Below are 13773 nucleotides of genomic sequence, written 5' to 3'. Positions count from 1 at the left end.
CGGCGCGATCTATGCCGAGCGGTATCCTGGCCGATTGTGACCTCCACAAGAGATCGGATCGCACTTGCCGATAACTGCTCAACGGCGGAAGAACTTGAGAAGGGAAGCCGGCAGCATCACAGGCTTGTTTGGTCATGCGCGTCTTCACGATACTAGTTTCAAGTTGATGCAAGTATCCGATGGACAATTTGACGAATTGAAGCCATGTATAATACTCCTGGTCACCACTAATCCTCTACGACGAATGCTTCATTCTGATGGTGACATGCCGTTGCGATATCGCCAGAGTCGGCTCTCGTCCTTGATCATCCTGGCCATTCCATCTGCTCGTTCTGTACGCTCACGCTGACCACCACAATCCCAGACATCCCTCTCCGATACCTTGCCAATGATCTGATAGCCTTCTAGTAGCTCTTCATTAAGCACACCATCCATGTATTCGTTGTTCTCCTTCACCTTATTTGGCCTGCCATTCTTGTCCAGATCCATCTCGAAAAAGTTGTCCAGGTAGTTTCCATTCATCTGATGACCACTGCCCGCACGAGCAAACAATCGACCCACATACCGGTTCACGATCTTTTCCTGGACCTGACCTGGCTGGTGGTGTGCTTTCAAAGGTAGAGGTCTGAAATGAAGGATTCCGAACAGACTGACATAATCTCCTAGATTCGCATAATGTTCAATATGTTGTATCACTCTGGTGCCATCTTCGAATTCCGGACTATTGAAATGATTGGCAGCACTGCCAAAAGTGTAGACCTCCAATTTCTGCAGAAGCTCCCTGCTAACGGCGGCGAAGAGCCAGTCTAAGACCAATCCGCCTTCGACAGCACCTTGACTGTGCAGTATCAGTACAATCTTCTTGTACCTCGCTGTTTTGTCCCGTTCATCTTCGATAACTTTGACGACATCCGCATAGACCTCCCTAATGTCCGGCGTAGCATACCCAAAAGTACGTTGGATTATCGTCTCAATTACATCGAAGATTATTCCACGTGTCTTGTTGTGGATGCCATGTACCGGTCTGCGAAATGTCAACGCTAGCCTACGCATCTCGTTAGCTTCTAGCTATTGGTACAGGCCCGTACATCTACCTGTCAAGGTTACTCTGCATCCAATGACTTCCTGCTGCAACGCCATTGACAAAGATCCACCTCTCATCGTCGTGTTTCTCCCATGACTGGTCGACATAGCTTTCAAAACGTCGTTCTGTGCCATTGAGTAGAGTGCAAAAGTAGTTGTTACCCACCACAAAGCCAACGATAATGATCAAACATGTAGGCGTCCATCCCAAGAGCGGAACAGGAACACCTAGCAAAATGCTTGGTACAAGTACTAGAATAAATGCACCCTGAACAACGACAAGCAGTAAATGTAGGCCGATTGCCCACAAGTTTGGGAGACTCGGGTAGAGCTCATCTAGTGATCCAGACTTGAAAGGATAGAATGGAAGTACAATACTTGGAAGGCCGTTGGTGACAGGCCATGTGAAAGTTATACGCAGAAACAGCCAGAGGTCTTACTGAGATCAGATACGATCTCATGGAAGTTCGAAGGGCATTGACCTTACCTGACAAAGCAAGCTTGAGCGGCGAGCTCGTGTATGGAAGCGGTTGGGAGACGCTTTTGAGCATCTCTGTTGCCCAGAGAATATCTTGAGAGGAGTGACGTTAGACAGGCTACACTCGACACAATGTGAGTGAGGTAAGGAGAGGTGCCGTCAGGCATCAGGACTATTTGCGTTTCGGCCATGGTTGGCAACGTTTGGCATAGCAGCCGGTCCTACATTGGAGCCATCGAAGATCATCGGTTACTCTCGTATCAATGAGGAGAGTGAGGTGCCTTTGTCATTACCTTTATTGCACACGTTGTCCAACTTTTGTGACTTTCCAAGTCTTGTGAGATTGGTGATTCGTAGCAACACCGATGTGCATTCCATCCGAGTGAAGGGCTGGTCGTCTCTAGGAGCATGCGGCATGCCTAACGATCCTTCGCCATCCGGTCTCTGTGTTGAATGACTTTCATGTTGTTAGCCTGGAGAGTGTCAACTCATAACAGAAGCAAGTTGAAGTGCTCAAGACGGAAGTTTCAACTGTATGACCCTTCGACTTTGTCGACAATGTGCTACAACGAGTATCTATGAGAAATCCACAGGACACTCAAGCTTTTCGTGCACAAGCCACAGAGTAGTGCCTTATGCTTCAGTGAAGATGCGCTACCATCCTCTTGATTAGAAGACAGAGATGCGTCTCATTGCAGCGACTTTACAAGGTCTCTCTTTCGCTTCATTCTCTTTACTACCTCCGATCTCACTTGGTCTGGAGTTGGGCTCCAAATGTCCCAGCAAAGTTTGAGCGAGCTTGTCTCTTTGTGAGACGAATTCAAGGACGAATTGCAAAATTCCATGACAATCAACTCAAGTTCGCTAATATCTTGCCTCAATCTGTTATCTTCCAATCAGCATACTCAACGTAAGGCTCACATCTCATTCAGATTTTCGTCCTTCCCAAACATACCTCGCGCATAAAGGTATCTGATATTTCGTCCTTCCGGCAAGCGTCTTGACTTCTGGTTGTTCATACAGGAATATTCTGCCTACGACTTGCATGAATCCGCACTTGGTCATACCAGGACCGTCTCTTGTTAACGCGACCATCAATAGGTGTTAAGCGAGGTCGCGAAGGTACGGTATAGCTCCTGGGACCGAAACGATCTGACAAGTGAACAGTCAACTATGCAGTCCGAAGGGAACACATATATGAGACTCCGAGATATCCCGCGAGTCGACTACGATTTTGAAAAATCTTGGGTCAATCTGGTAGCAAACATGATTGACAATCACGGAGTCGATGAGAAGTACAAAGCAATGGACGAAGACCCTCCACGACCAGAGAAGAGAATCAAGCGTGTCAAGGACGATGCCAATGCTCTTTCTTATGTTCTGAATATGAGGGAAGTTACAGAGAGATCTGCCACACAATCTCATTATGATTGGGCATACAGATATTTCACAAGCGTGCTTCGAAATTTGCCACATCCATCCAGCACAAGCGCCACGTTCGACCTCAAGCAATACGAGCAGTGCATCAAACTCATCCATTTCTTAATGCATGAGTTGACGTATCACAGGAACGTGGGCAGCAAACTACGAAACACACGGCAAGACGACACAGCGAAACTGAAAAAAGCCAAGGTGCAGCTTTCAACGATGGAACACCTGAAGACCGTTCCGATTGTTGGTCTGACTAAAGTTGAGAGCTCCGGCACCACTGCGATAGGGGTTTCGATGGAGGTGCCAGCAGGCAGTCAACAGGCGGAACAGCTTCACATGCTCAACGACGTCTTAGCTGACCAAGTCAGTGACCTAAATCGTGAGCACCAGAAAGCGAAGATTGCTAAGGAGGTCGCTGAGCAGCAAAGAGATCAAGCAAGGTCAGAAGTCGAAGAGCTTCGAGAGCAAGTTCTCGCTCTCAACAAAAAGGCGGACATGGCTGTCGCTTCGAGTAACCATGATCTTCAGGCTGCTGTGGCACGTGCCCGTAAATTGGACAATTTGCTGGCGCAAGCGCTCTCAGAGAGCTCTTTCAAGAGTAGTCAGATCACCGAAATGAACAGCAAGCTAGAGAAAGAAGTGGCTGCTGCGAAAACCGCTGGGGTTGAACGATACGTCAAAGTCCAGAACGAGAACGAAGAACTCAAAGAAAAGATCGAAAAATTGAAGGACGAGGCAAAGATCAAAGTGGAGGATGCTGAGCGACTAGAGAAGCAGAAGGCTGAGTTTGACGTCTGCCAGAAGGAAAACTTCATACTTAAGCTGGAGATCGACCAACTTCAATTTGACGTTAGGACCAAGACTTCGCAGATGGAGCAGCAAAAGGCGTCTTTCAAATCTGCTATCGAAGCAATGAAGAAATGAGGCCACTGTAGAAAGGCTCTTCATCACATCGACAAGGTGACAAAGGTTCTCAACTCTTGACTGTGAAGACAACTGCGGACAATCGATCCAATACTGTTTTGACGAGTGCCACACAAAGACATGCTTCATCCGCGGAACGGTAGAGGGAGGAGAAAGACGAGTGCTAGTATACATTCCGCACAGAAACACGAGAAATCTTCAAGACAGAGAATGGAAACGTATCTCAGACACAAGACACATTTTAGCATTGGTTATCTAGCTAGGAGCTTTGAAGCTAGCTATAATATATTACTATTCTACTGAAATGATGGTTCTTGTGCTTGTCTGCGGGTGCATTGTTCATTGTTCGGGGAATATTCCATCTTTCTATCCTCGCTCTTAACGGTGATCACAAATGATACAGACACCGCTTTTCAAGACGGCAAAAGTCTCTGGCTCGCCAGATAGCGAAGTTGAATTCAATGATCAGAAGATACAATAAGCAACTTTATCGAATTTAGTAATCTGTAGCCGCACAATAGCATTCAACCCTCAACCATTGAAGGACCAGATTCCTACGGAAGTGCTTACACATTCTATCTCCAGTACGTCAACGAGGCAGTTTTCGCTTACCTGTATAGCAAAATCCACTATTTGATCCGTTAAGAACAGAGGTAAAGGCCACTAATAGACCCTCGTGAGCGATTAATCATCCTACAAGCTGTTTAATCCTTCAGAAGACGAAGGTCACTCTCGCGGCGACGACTTTCGAGTGGTCTCACCTTCACGTGCGATACTTACCCATAATCCGGTCCCAACTTGCCTTCCTACTAGGATCCGCCCTAGCCCTCTCTTGTCCCTCCTTGAATACCCGCTCCTTTCTCTCGACTTCTTGTTCTCGGCTCTGTATCTCGATCAGCTTCGCCTCAATCTTTAGGCAAGAATTAAGCTTCGCTTTTACTTCTTGCATTGCTAGTTCTGCCCAGTCATCTGCCTTTTGCTGCTCTTGCATCTTGTCAAGCAGCTTGGCCTTCGCATCTCCCCCGAGCAGGCTTTTCCAATTTATCCCGGACTGCTTCATTAGGTATTCGGGGCGTTCAAGCTTCTCCCGCTTTTGCTGGAGGTTTACTATGTCTGTAGATTTCTGGCTTGTGGCATAGTGGCGCCAAGTCTTGCCCTTGTCGACTGTGCTGGAAAGGGAGTAGTTGCTGAGTAAATTTAAACGAGCGTGCCAGGTTGTGTCAACGTCAGACACAAGCAGAAATAGGCCACCGTTTGCATTTATTTGAGCCGAATCTGGAAGGATAATTGTCGAGTGGCCAAGGTCGTAGAACTTCTTCGGTTCAGTGTGAGGCGTCAAAGCATTGACATGTGGGAAGATGGGTTCACGTTCCGAATCTGACGATATAAACGGGATTTTATAGGGGTCTAGGAGAGACTTCGAGGACTGTTTCGTAGCTTGCTGAGGACGAGGTTTCGTGGGCCTTTTAGGACGATCGAGGGGCTTCTCCTTCAGCCACGCATCTGTCTGAGCCTGCTCATGAGCTTTCAGCTTGGCTTCCATTTCCACACTCATAGGTTGACTCCTGAAAGTCTCCGGGGAAGGATGTCCGAGTTCGGCGAAACTATACATAGCTGCTGTTAGTATGTTAGCAGATGCTGTGAACTATGATTTGAACGTCCCGTTTCTCAAGAATGCTGGCACTGGCGTATAATGACAAATGCTCTCTAGTATCAATCGTAGTAAGACCCAAGAGTGAGGCTGATGCATGTCTGAGCCTTAAGACAGAACTGGAACAATGCAGCATCAACCATTGTGGTGAAGTGCCTTTGCCTCATTGTAAGTCGTTGTGCTGTGGGACGGATTTAGTGTCATGACAGCCTCTTTTGTCTCAATAGTCCTTCAACAATGCCATACACTCTTGTTGTGAGCCAATGTGTTGTCTTAGCCGGAGAGCACGGTCCAGTGGAGAAGCTGTGAAAGTAAAGACGAAGTAGTTTAGCTGCGGTGTATCGTACTTAAACTTGTGGTAAATCCCAGTTTGCTGCCTAGGCATGCTTATATTCACTGGCGAGGAAAATTCGGTATCTCACTACAAAAGGCCGAGTGACATGACGGAGCTTTATTTCACACTTTTGTTACGTTAGTCCTTAGTATGATCCGTCCTTGATGCAGTCAGGGCAGGTAGCACAGGGGGACAACACCCTGGCAATATGTAGGTCTGTAGAGCCACAGCATGTCTAGACATCTTGAATCTTGCGCCCGCTTGCTCTTTTTGGACAAGAACACCTTGTGCACTTTTTGATGCTGGACCACAATGAGTATGAGGTTGGAAAGAATCGTTGGTAATACCAGGAAGTGAAGCTGTCAAGCTCCAAGCAGCTTGCAGTACCGACGTTAGCCCGATAGCTCCACCAAAATTTAGTCTGGTCAGTTACTCTTACTACGAGTCGTGGTGGTATCGCAAGCGTTTGTACAGTCTTTCTTTTTGTCACAGGGAAGTTAAGGTCTGTGTGTCAGTTCGATATTAAGTTATTCGTTTGTTCTTAATTATGGCTACACCAGTGGACCAGAAAATGCTGCGGCAGACGAAATTTCCAGCCGAGTTCAACCAGAAAGTCGATGTACAGAAAATCAACATCGAGGTCATGAAGAAGTGAGCGATACTATGTGACTACCAGGAGGAGTGACTGACGCGGTGTAGATGGATTGCTCGAAGACTCTCCGAAATCCTAGGCACGGAGGACGATGTTGTTACTGAACTGTGCTTCAATCTCCTCGAGGGCTCACGATACGTTAGCGGAGCCGTGATCTTGTTTCAGATGAAGTGCTAACACTTTGGCAGCCTAATATCAAAGAACTTCAGATCCAGCTTACAGGCTTCCTGGACAAGGACACGCCCAAGTTTTGCAAGGACTTATGGAATTTGTGCCTAAGCGCGCAGTCGAACCATCAAGGCGTCCCAAAAGAACTTCTCGAGGCAAAGAAACAAGAACTTATTCAGGAGAAAGAGGTTGCGCAGAGAGCGGCTGAAGCAGCACAAAAGCAGAAAGAGAGCGCAGTCAAACAGGAACAAGATCTCGAGGCTGTTCGTAGACGGGAAAGAGACGAACGGCCCCACAGAGGACGTGGTGGCTTCAGAGGACGTGGTAGTGGTCGCGATTTTGATTATCGTAGACCACCTAGGTCTAGCAGGTCTCCGTCTCCACGAAGAAGACATTCGCCATACCGTCCACCACCTCGAGACAGCTACGTTCCGCGTGGAACTGGTCGCTCTCAAGCGAGAGATACCCGTCAAGGACGGTCTCGCAGCAGATCCGGCTCCAGATCATCAGCTTCAAGGTCACCCCCACCTAGAAGAAACCATAGAGCAACTTCTCCTAATGTCAGGTCTCGATCACCGCCCAGGAAGCAGAGACGGATAGGCTCTCGAGAGAGACGTGGCCAAAACGAGGCAAGAGGAAATGGAGAACGGCGAGTTGAGCATCGCCGCCGCGCGCGAAGCTCATCTTCTTCTGCTGAATCACGCTCACCATCTCCCAGGCCACACCAACCAAGACGCCGTCAACGATCTTCCAGCCGAAGTCCATCTCCACGACCCAACCGAAAACATACACGAAAGTCGCCTGACTCAGAATCAAGCGATGATTCAAGAACCAGAAGGCGAGGAAATCGTCATAAGCCGAGGCGATCACCAACATCCTCGCCCGATCAAACAAGAAACAACAGACGTGCTGACGTTGTCAGGCCAAGACCTCGACGAGCCGATCCGCGCTTGAGCCGAAGTCCAGCCTCACCTCCTCGACGGCGGAGAGACTCCAGTGCCGGCAGAAGCAGAAGCAGAAGTAGAAGCAGGAGTTACAGCCGCAGCAGAAGCGGTAGCAGAGATAGGCGGAAGAGTGACCACAAAAGAAGAAGGTCGCTTCCCAGGTATGAGCCGCGAAGACGTAGGAATACGTCCTCGTCACCCCCTGACTCACCAGAGCCCAAGCGAAGAAGACGTGACGCCAGTCCATCCACTCACTCTAGCACAAGCGAAGCACATGTACTTCAGTGACGTTGATACAATCACGAATTGGACTTGCCCTCAAGATTGAGCCTTCATTTCCAGTAAGAGCTTCACTGGAGTATCTTTGAAACGTTTCACTGTCCTGAAGTGGAGTCGTCTGCAACTGGCTATACCATTTGGCCGAGTGGTAAATGCGCATGCTGTTATGCGACATTTCAATACGAGTGTCCTCATGGTTGTCACTATATTTAGTGGTTGAGGTCGACGTGCCGAGCCTGGATCTTGAACTTAATCGCCTTATTTGCACAAAAACAGCTACGTCAACAGGCAGCCACGCGTCGAGCACATCTTGTAACCACGTTTTGGCTTAGGTGCACACATCGTGATGCTCATTTGGGGCGGAACACGTTACAATATACGTGGAGGACATCGTTTCGTCGTGCAAAAGTCCGCCTCTCTGTTGAGTGATAAGATTTACCTTTTCACACTGTCGCCGCGCACATTTCGCCGGTCAGTATTCAATTCAGGCTTTTCGTGCCTGATGATGCTGTTTCCGCTGTTCCTGCCTTATGACCGCTCTGGGTCTACTCCGACCAATCGGAGCAGTCCAGACATTTTTGGTGCCTTGCCCCTGCAGTTGAGCATCTGGCATCTGACCATCACCACACTGTAACTTCACTGCTCAGCACAATCTAGTCGCCGCTCCAAACCAGTACCTTACACTTATTGACACAGATACTTTCTATTCCTCGCACACCCAGCTTACAGTCTACTGTTATCACTCACTACATTTGCTTGTTCCGTCGTTTCTCCTTGAAATACATATTGTCGCATTCGCCTTTAAGATGAGCGGGTCTCGTCTTGTCAGCAACCAAGCGACCAGACGATTCGTTCAAAGTCCGCACGCCCTTTGGTTGTCTAGCGAGCCTTTAGCTAACACATATGCAGTACAATCTCGACATGCATCTTCACTGTCCACGAACACGTTGAGGACCCGGACTTTCCGCAGCTCGAAAGATTACCCTGCACATTTACAAGCACTAGCTATCTTGTTACCCAGACGCGCGTATGCGACCGAGACGAGTACTCACAGTAGTGACGGGGGACCCCCTCCAGGATTCAATATCAATGAGGCCAAAAAGCCACTGCCCAAGAAGGAACTCGAAAAAGACCCAGCAGCGCAGTCCTTCACAGCAGCTGAATTAAGAAAGTCGGACGAACTGACTAGCATACCACTCGACCAGCCGACCAGCGGCGACAAGACTACTGCACGAGAAGAATCTACTCTGACCGAGTTGGCAGCCAGTAAGGCTGCAAGTGAAGCCAAAGGAGTTTCAAAGAAGGAAGAGAAGAAATTGACAATTGGCCAAAAGATTAAGAAAGAGTTGCAGCACTATTGGGATGGCACAAAACTGCTTGCTACCGAAGTACGAATTTCCTCGCGTCTGGCTTTGAAGATGGCTGCTGGCTATGAATTGTCTCGTCGAGAGAACCGCCAGTTACAACGAACAGTCCAGGATCTTGGCCGTCTTGTTCCATTCTCTGTTTTCGTCATCGTGCCTTTTGCCGAACTTCTCCTCCCGGTCGCGCTCAAGCTATTCCCAAATATGCTACCTTCCACTTTCGAGGGCCAGAAGTCCAGAGAAAACAAAGCTGCTAGCTTGCGGAGCACGAGGAAGAAAGTATCTAGCTTTCTGAGAGATACCCTTCGTGAGACTGGTCTTCCGGTATCTGCCACAACAGCCAAGAAAGAGGAGTTCATAGAGTTCTTCCGGAAGGTTCGCAGTACTGGCGACGCCCCAACCAAAGACGACACTATCAAAGCCTGCCGCATGTTCAAAGATGATCTGACATTGGACAACTTGAGTCGGCCACAGCTGGTTGGAATATGTAAGTACATGAACCTGAACACTTTCGGTACAGATGCCATGCTGCGGTACCAGATCAGGCATCGTATGAGGCAGATCAAGAGGGACGACAAAGCAATTTCTTTTGAAGGTGTTGACTCCCTCTCCGTTCCGGAACTACAAATGGCCTGCGCGTCGAGAGGTTTGAGGACACATGGTATGTCACCGGCCAAGCTAAGAGAAGATCTGCAAATGTGGCTGGATTTGAGGCTGAAGTATAACATACCATCTACGTTGCTCGTGCTGTCCAACGCATACATGTACACTTCAGGCAAAGATAAGGAGATTGACACTCAGATTGAAGCGCTTCAGGCAGTGCTGTCATCCATTCCAGAAGAACTCTTCCACGAGATCGAGCTTGAAGTGCACAATGCAGAGGGTGCAGCTACGAACAGACAACGACTAGAGGTTTTGAAAGAGCAGCAGGAGCTCATCGAAGAAGAGAATGAGCAGGCAGACGAGCAAAAGGAAGCCTCTGCTTCAAAAGGAGAAGAAGCAAAAGAAGTGAAGGACGACAAGGACATCGACGAAAAGCCAAAGGCTAAGGCGGCCGACGCTAAAACTCCTGAACCTGAAGCTAAAGAGGCTCAAGAGGCTGAGCAGGACGCTGTAAAGCAGGGGGAAGCTGAAAAGTCAAGAAAAGAGGAGGAGGTCAAGAAGGAATGACGAGCATTCTCCTTTCATTTGTCACGTAGATAAATCGCCACTTTCTGATAGATGTGTAGCAAGCAATGCAGGCGAGGCAAGCGTGGAAGCCGCCGTTGGGTAAAGCAGAGCCAGGTAGCGGACAGTGCATTTGGATAGATGGTCAGGCTCGATGCAAAGGAGCGTTGTTTAAAGGTTCTAGTCGAGGCAGATATGAGTCACTCCAATATACAGTCGTGGCTTCATCTACTGTAGCAATCCAAAGAGCACCACCTTCTAGTTTGTCATACTACCCATTTCGATGGACTCTGTTTTGGCTATCGTTGACGCCTTCGCAGCTCAGTCCTTCTGTTGTGTTCAATTTCTTTTTCCAAATGATGCTCACTTCGTCTTTGTGGGCCTGATCAATAAAGGCCATTCGAAAGAGGGCAGGCTGTTTATAGAAGAAGGGTCATCTTGAAATTCCACATCAATTTCGCGACGTTTTTCGATACTATCTGCTGGAATAATAACGAGGACAGCTTAGAGACTTCACGCTGAGTCTCGGGTGCGCACGTTGATATCGAGCAGGAATGATAACATATAGCTCGACCCAACTCACAGTTTGAGCTCGAGTAGAGTGGTATGACAAAGGAATGGAGCTGACCGGGCGAATCATGAAAACAGAGTTAACCTCGGCACCTCAGGACTGGGCATTTTTCGAAGTGGGTCGTCCTTTCCCCAGAAACCCCCAGCTGCCACGCTTCACGTCAGGCACATCAAGCTAGACTATCAAGCGCTCTAACAACTCGGTTCTACGTGCGTTTTACCAGATCTCGATGAATCAAGCTGTTCATAGGCATGCCTGGGATTTTCTGGCGGTATTTCCTCCTGTCTAACAAGCTTGAGGAAGAAGGTAGAAGATTGTTCTGCTGTCGAGGTCATCTTCATACCCCACTGGTGGCTTCTATGGGGAAGTTCCTTATTAGCCAACTTGGCTAGTGATGACGGAAGTTTAGCTCGCCTCAGCACCGATGATTGCACAAATCTCGCTCAAGCTTACTGCCGTCCAGACCTGCAGTCCGTACCACGATTCGGGTAACCTTTCGCTAGATGAAGCTTCTGCACGACTGATCTCGGCTTTCTAGCTACCTATTATTAAGGTCGGCCCAAAGGCTTCTCAGGTTCATCTGCTCCCTATACTGCTTCGATACCCTGCATCTATACGTCTTGTGTTTTCATCTTGTTCCTTGCCGTCTCATTTCGCGTATAACCTTGGACTCTACAATCCAAGGCAATCATGCCTTTTTACCCCCCTGAATGGGTACCGCAATGCCCCGAGATACCTGACAGCGTATCAATTCCCGAGTTTATGTTCGAGGAGAAACATGGTCGGACACCAATATCAGAATCTGCGGACGCCTATATCTGCGGATTGACAGGAAAGAAGACCAGTGCGGCACAACAGAAGGAGCAATATACATACTTGGCAAGAGCACTTGCGAAAGAGTTTGGATGGAAGGTGAACGAGGGCACCGAGTTCGACAAGGTGTGTGGTGTTTTCGCGCTGAACACGATTGATGTCATGACGCTGAACTGGGCGATACATCGACTGAACGGCGTCTCTTCGCCCGCAAACGCTGCGTATAGCGCCGATGAGCTGAGACATCAGCTGACGAATTCCGATTCGAAAGCGCTATTCACTGTAATGCCCTTGTTGGAGGTGGCCCTCGAGGGCGCGAAGAAGGCAGGAGTCGATCGGTCGAAGATATACCTGTTGTCCATGCCTGGCGATGATGCATCGAAATATCCAAAGGACTTGAAGACTTTCGATCAGCTTGTTGAAGCTGGCAAGAAACTACCAGAGTTGGAGCAGTCGAAATGGGAGAAGGGTCAAGGTGCTCGGCAGACAGCTTTCCTCTGCTATAGCTCTGGCACGTCGGGATTACCAAAAGGCGTGATGATTTCTCACAGAAACGTGATTGCCAATACGTTGCAGATCAAAGCCTATGATCAGAAATGGCGGGAGAAGCTAACTGCTGGTGGAAATCACAATGAGGTTGCATTAGGCCTGCTGCCTCAATCCCACATTTACGGCTTGATCGTTATTTGTCACGAATCGACATATCTTGGACATAGCGTCGTGGTCCTGCCCAAGTTCGACATGCAGAATTATCTGAACAGTATACAAAAGTACAAAATCACCACTCTGTACATTGTGCCTCCAATCATTATCGGTATGGTCAAGCAGAAAGAGCTGTGCTCAAAGTACGATCTTTCATCTGTTGTCAGTATCTTCACTGGCGCAGCACCACTAGGACAGGAAACAGCTGTCGAGCTCTCGAAACAATATCCAAAGTGGAAGGTCAGGCAGGGATATGGCCTTACGGAGACTTGCACAGTCGTGTGCTCGACACAGCCCGAAGACATTGTCTTTGGCTCCTCCGGCTGCTTGCTACCTGGTTATACTGCCCGAGTTATGTCAATTGAGGGAAATGAGATCACTGGCTACGATCAGCCTGGTGAGCTGCTGGTCAAATCTCCCTCAGTCACGCTTGGCTATCTGAAGAACGAGAAGGCTACAAAGGAGACCTTTGTCGATCTCGAAGATGGCCGCTACATGCGTACAGGCGACGAAGTCGTCTTCAAGAAAGCGTCATCTGGTAGTGAACACGTCTGGATCGTGGATAGGTTGAAGGAACTCATCAAGGTCAAGGTAAGCACTTACTCACGACTTCTCTTTTTCCGTACTAACGTATGTCTTTCAGGGTCTGCAAGTCGCTCCCGCCGAGCTTGAAGCAGCACTGCTCGGACATCCAGCTGTCGCCGATTGTGCGGTCATTCCTGCCCCTGACGAAAGGGCTGGCGAGGTTCCGAGGGCATATGTGGTCAAGTCCAATTCAGTGGGCTTAGAAGAGAGTGACGCCGCTGTGAAGCGAGATATACAACGATTCATCGAGAAGGAGAAGGCCAGGCATAAGTGGTTGAAAGGAGGTATAGAGTTCATTGACGTTATTCCAAAGAGCCCCTCTGGAAAGATCTTGAGGCGTATGTTAAGAGACAAGGACAAGGCAGCCCGAATGAAGAAGGGTGCGAAGCTGTAGGCTGTGAGCCACAGTCATCAGAACCACTATCAAGGTGGAACGAAAGCAGCTGCGCCTGTGATCGTAGACATGTAACAGAAGATGCCAGATACCAGATATGTGAGTCAATACATGTTGAATACATGAGTTTTCAAAGCACTACCACAGATCCTAGCTCAATCAACTTGCCCTGTCACAAGCATAATAGAACATGACAAATTCGCTCCGTGTGTGGCACCGACAAAGGGATTTGT

General features: G+C 48.6%; 7 protein-coding genes across 7 annotated transcripts; 5 read left to right on the top strand and 2 right to left on the bottom strand.

The window, feature by feature from the left end:
- Nucleotides 1–249: 249 nt before the first annotated feature.
- Nucleotides 250–1634, bottom strand: LTR64_007285 (uncharacterized protein; the record flags this gene model as incomplete). Its single annotated transcript, XM_064901607.1, has 3 exons — nt 250–1045; nt 1095–1311; nt 1571–1634. The coding sequence occupies 3 exons, from the start codon at nt 1632–1634 to the stop codon at nt 250–252; spliced, it is 1077 nt and encodes a 358-aa protein (XP_064752683.1).
- A 701-nt stretch (nt 1635–2335) lies between these two features.
- On the top strand, nt 2336–3916 carry LTR64_007284 (uncharacterized protein; the record flags this gene model as incomplete). Its single annotated transcript, XM_064901606.1, has 2 exons — nt 2336–2370; nt 2695–3916. 2 exons carry the CDS (start codon nt 2336–2338, stop codon nt 3914–3916), a joined length of 1257 nt encoding a protein of 418 aa, XP_064752682.1.
- A 531-nt stretch (nt 3917–4447) lies between these two features.
- LTR64_007283 (uncharacterized protein) lies at nt 4448–5528 on the bottom strand (the record flags this gene model as incomplete). Its single annotated transcript, XM_064901605.1, has 2 exons — nt 4448–4470; nt 4697–5528. The coding sequence occupies 2 exons, from the start codon at nt 5526–5528 to the stop codon at nt 4448–4450; spliced, it is 855 nt and encodes a 284-aa protein (XP_064752681.1).
- A 920-nt stretch (nt 5529–6448) lies between these two features.
- On the top strand, nt 6449–7321 carry LTR64_007282 (uncharacterized protein; the record flags this gene model as incomplete). Its single annotated transcript, XM_064901604.1, has 4 exons — nt 6449–6552; nt 6601–6691; nt 6742–7027; nt 7074–7321. The coding sequence occupies 4 exons, from the start codon at nt 6449–6451 to the stop codon at nt 7319–7321; spliced, it is 729 nt and encodes a 242-aa protein (XP_064752680.1).
- A 39-nt stretch (nt 7322–7360) lies between these two features.
- Nucleotides 7361–7675, top strand: LTR64_007281 (uncharacterized protein; the record flags this gene model as incomplete). Its single annotated transcript, XM_064901603.1, has 1 exon — nt 7361–7675. One exon carries the CDS (start codon nt 7361–7363, stop codon nt 7673–7675), a length of 315 nt encoding a protein of 104 aa, XP_064752679.1.
- A 1075-nt stretch (nt 7676–8750) lies between these two features.
- On the top strand, nt 8751–10478 carry YLH47 (LETM1 domain-containing protein ylh47; the record flags this gene model as incomplete). Its single annotated transcript, XM_064901602.1, has 2 exons — nt 8751–8802; nt 8854–10478. 2 exons carry the CDS (start codon nt 8751–8753, stop codon nt 10476–10478), a joined length of 1677 nt encoding a protein of 558 aa, XP_064752678.1.
- A 1258-nt stretch (nt 10479–11736) lies between these two features.
- Nucleotides 11737–13540, top strand: LTR64_007279 (uncharacterized protein; the record flags this gene model as incomplete). The annotated part of the gene is made up of 2 exons (XM_064901601.1): nt 11737–13152; nt 13205–13540. The coding sequence occupies 2 exons, from the start codon at nt 11737–11739 to the stop codon at nt 13538–13540; spliced, it is 1752 nt and encodes a 583-aa protein (XP_064752677.1).
- Nucleotides 13541–13773: the final 233 nt, after the last annotated feature.

Source organism: Lithohypha guttulata (genome assembly GCF_036872675.1).
Source record: "Lithohypha guttulata strain CCFEE 5908 chromosome Unknown scaffold_5, whole genome shotgun sequence".
In the NCBI taxonomy this organism is placed as follows: domain Eukaryota; kingdom Fungi; phylum Ascomycota; class Eurotiomycetes; order Chaetothyriales; family Trichomeriaceae; genus Lithohypha; species Lithohypha guttulata.
The sequence above is the reverse complement of the archived record's forward strand: the minus strand, read 5'-3'. Positions and strand labels throughout refer to the sequence as shown.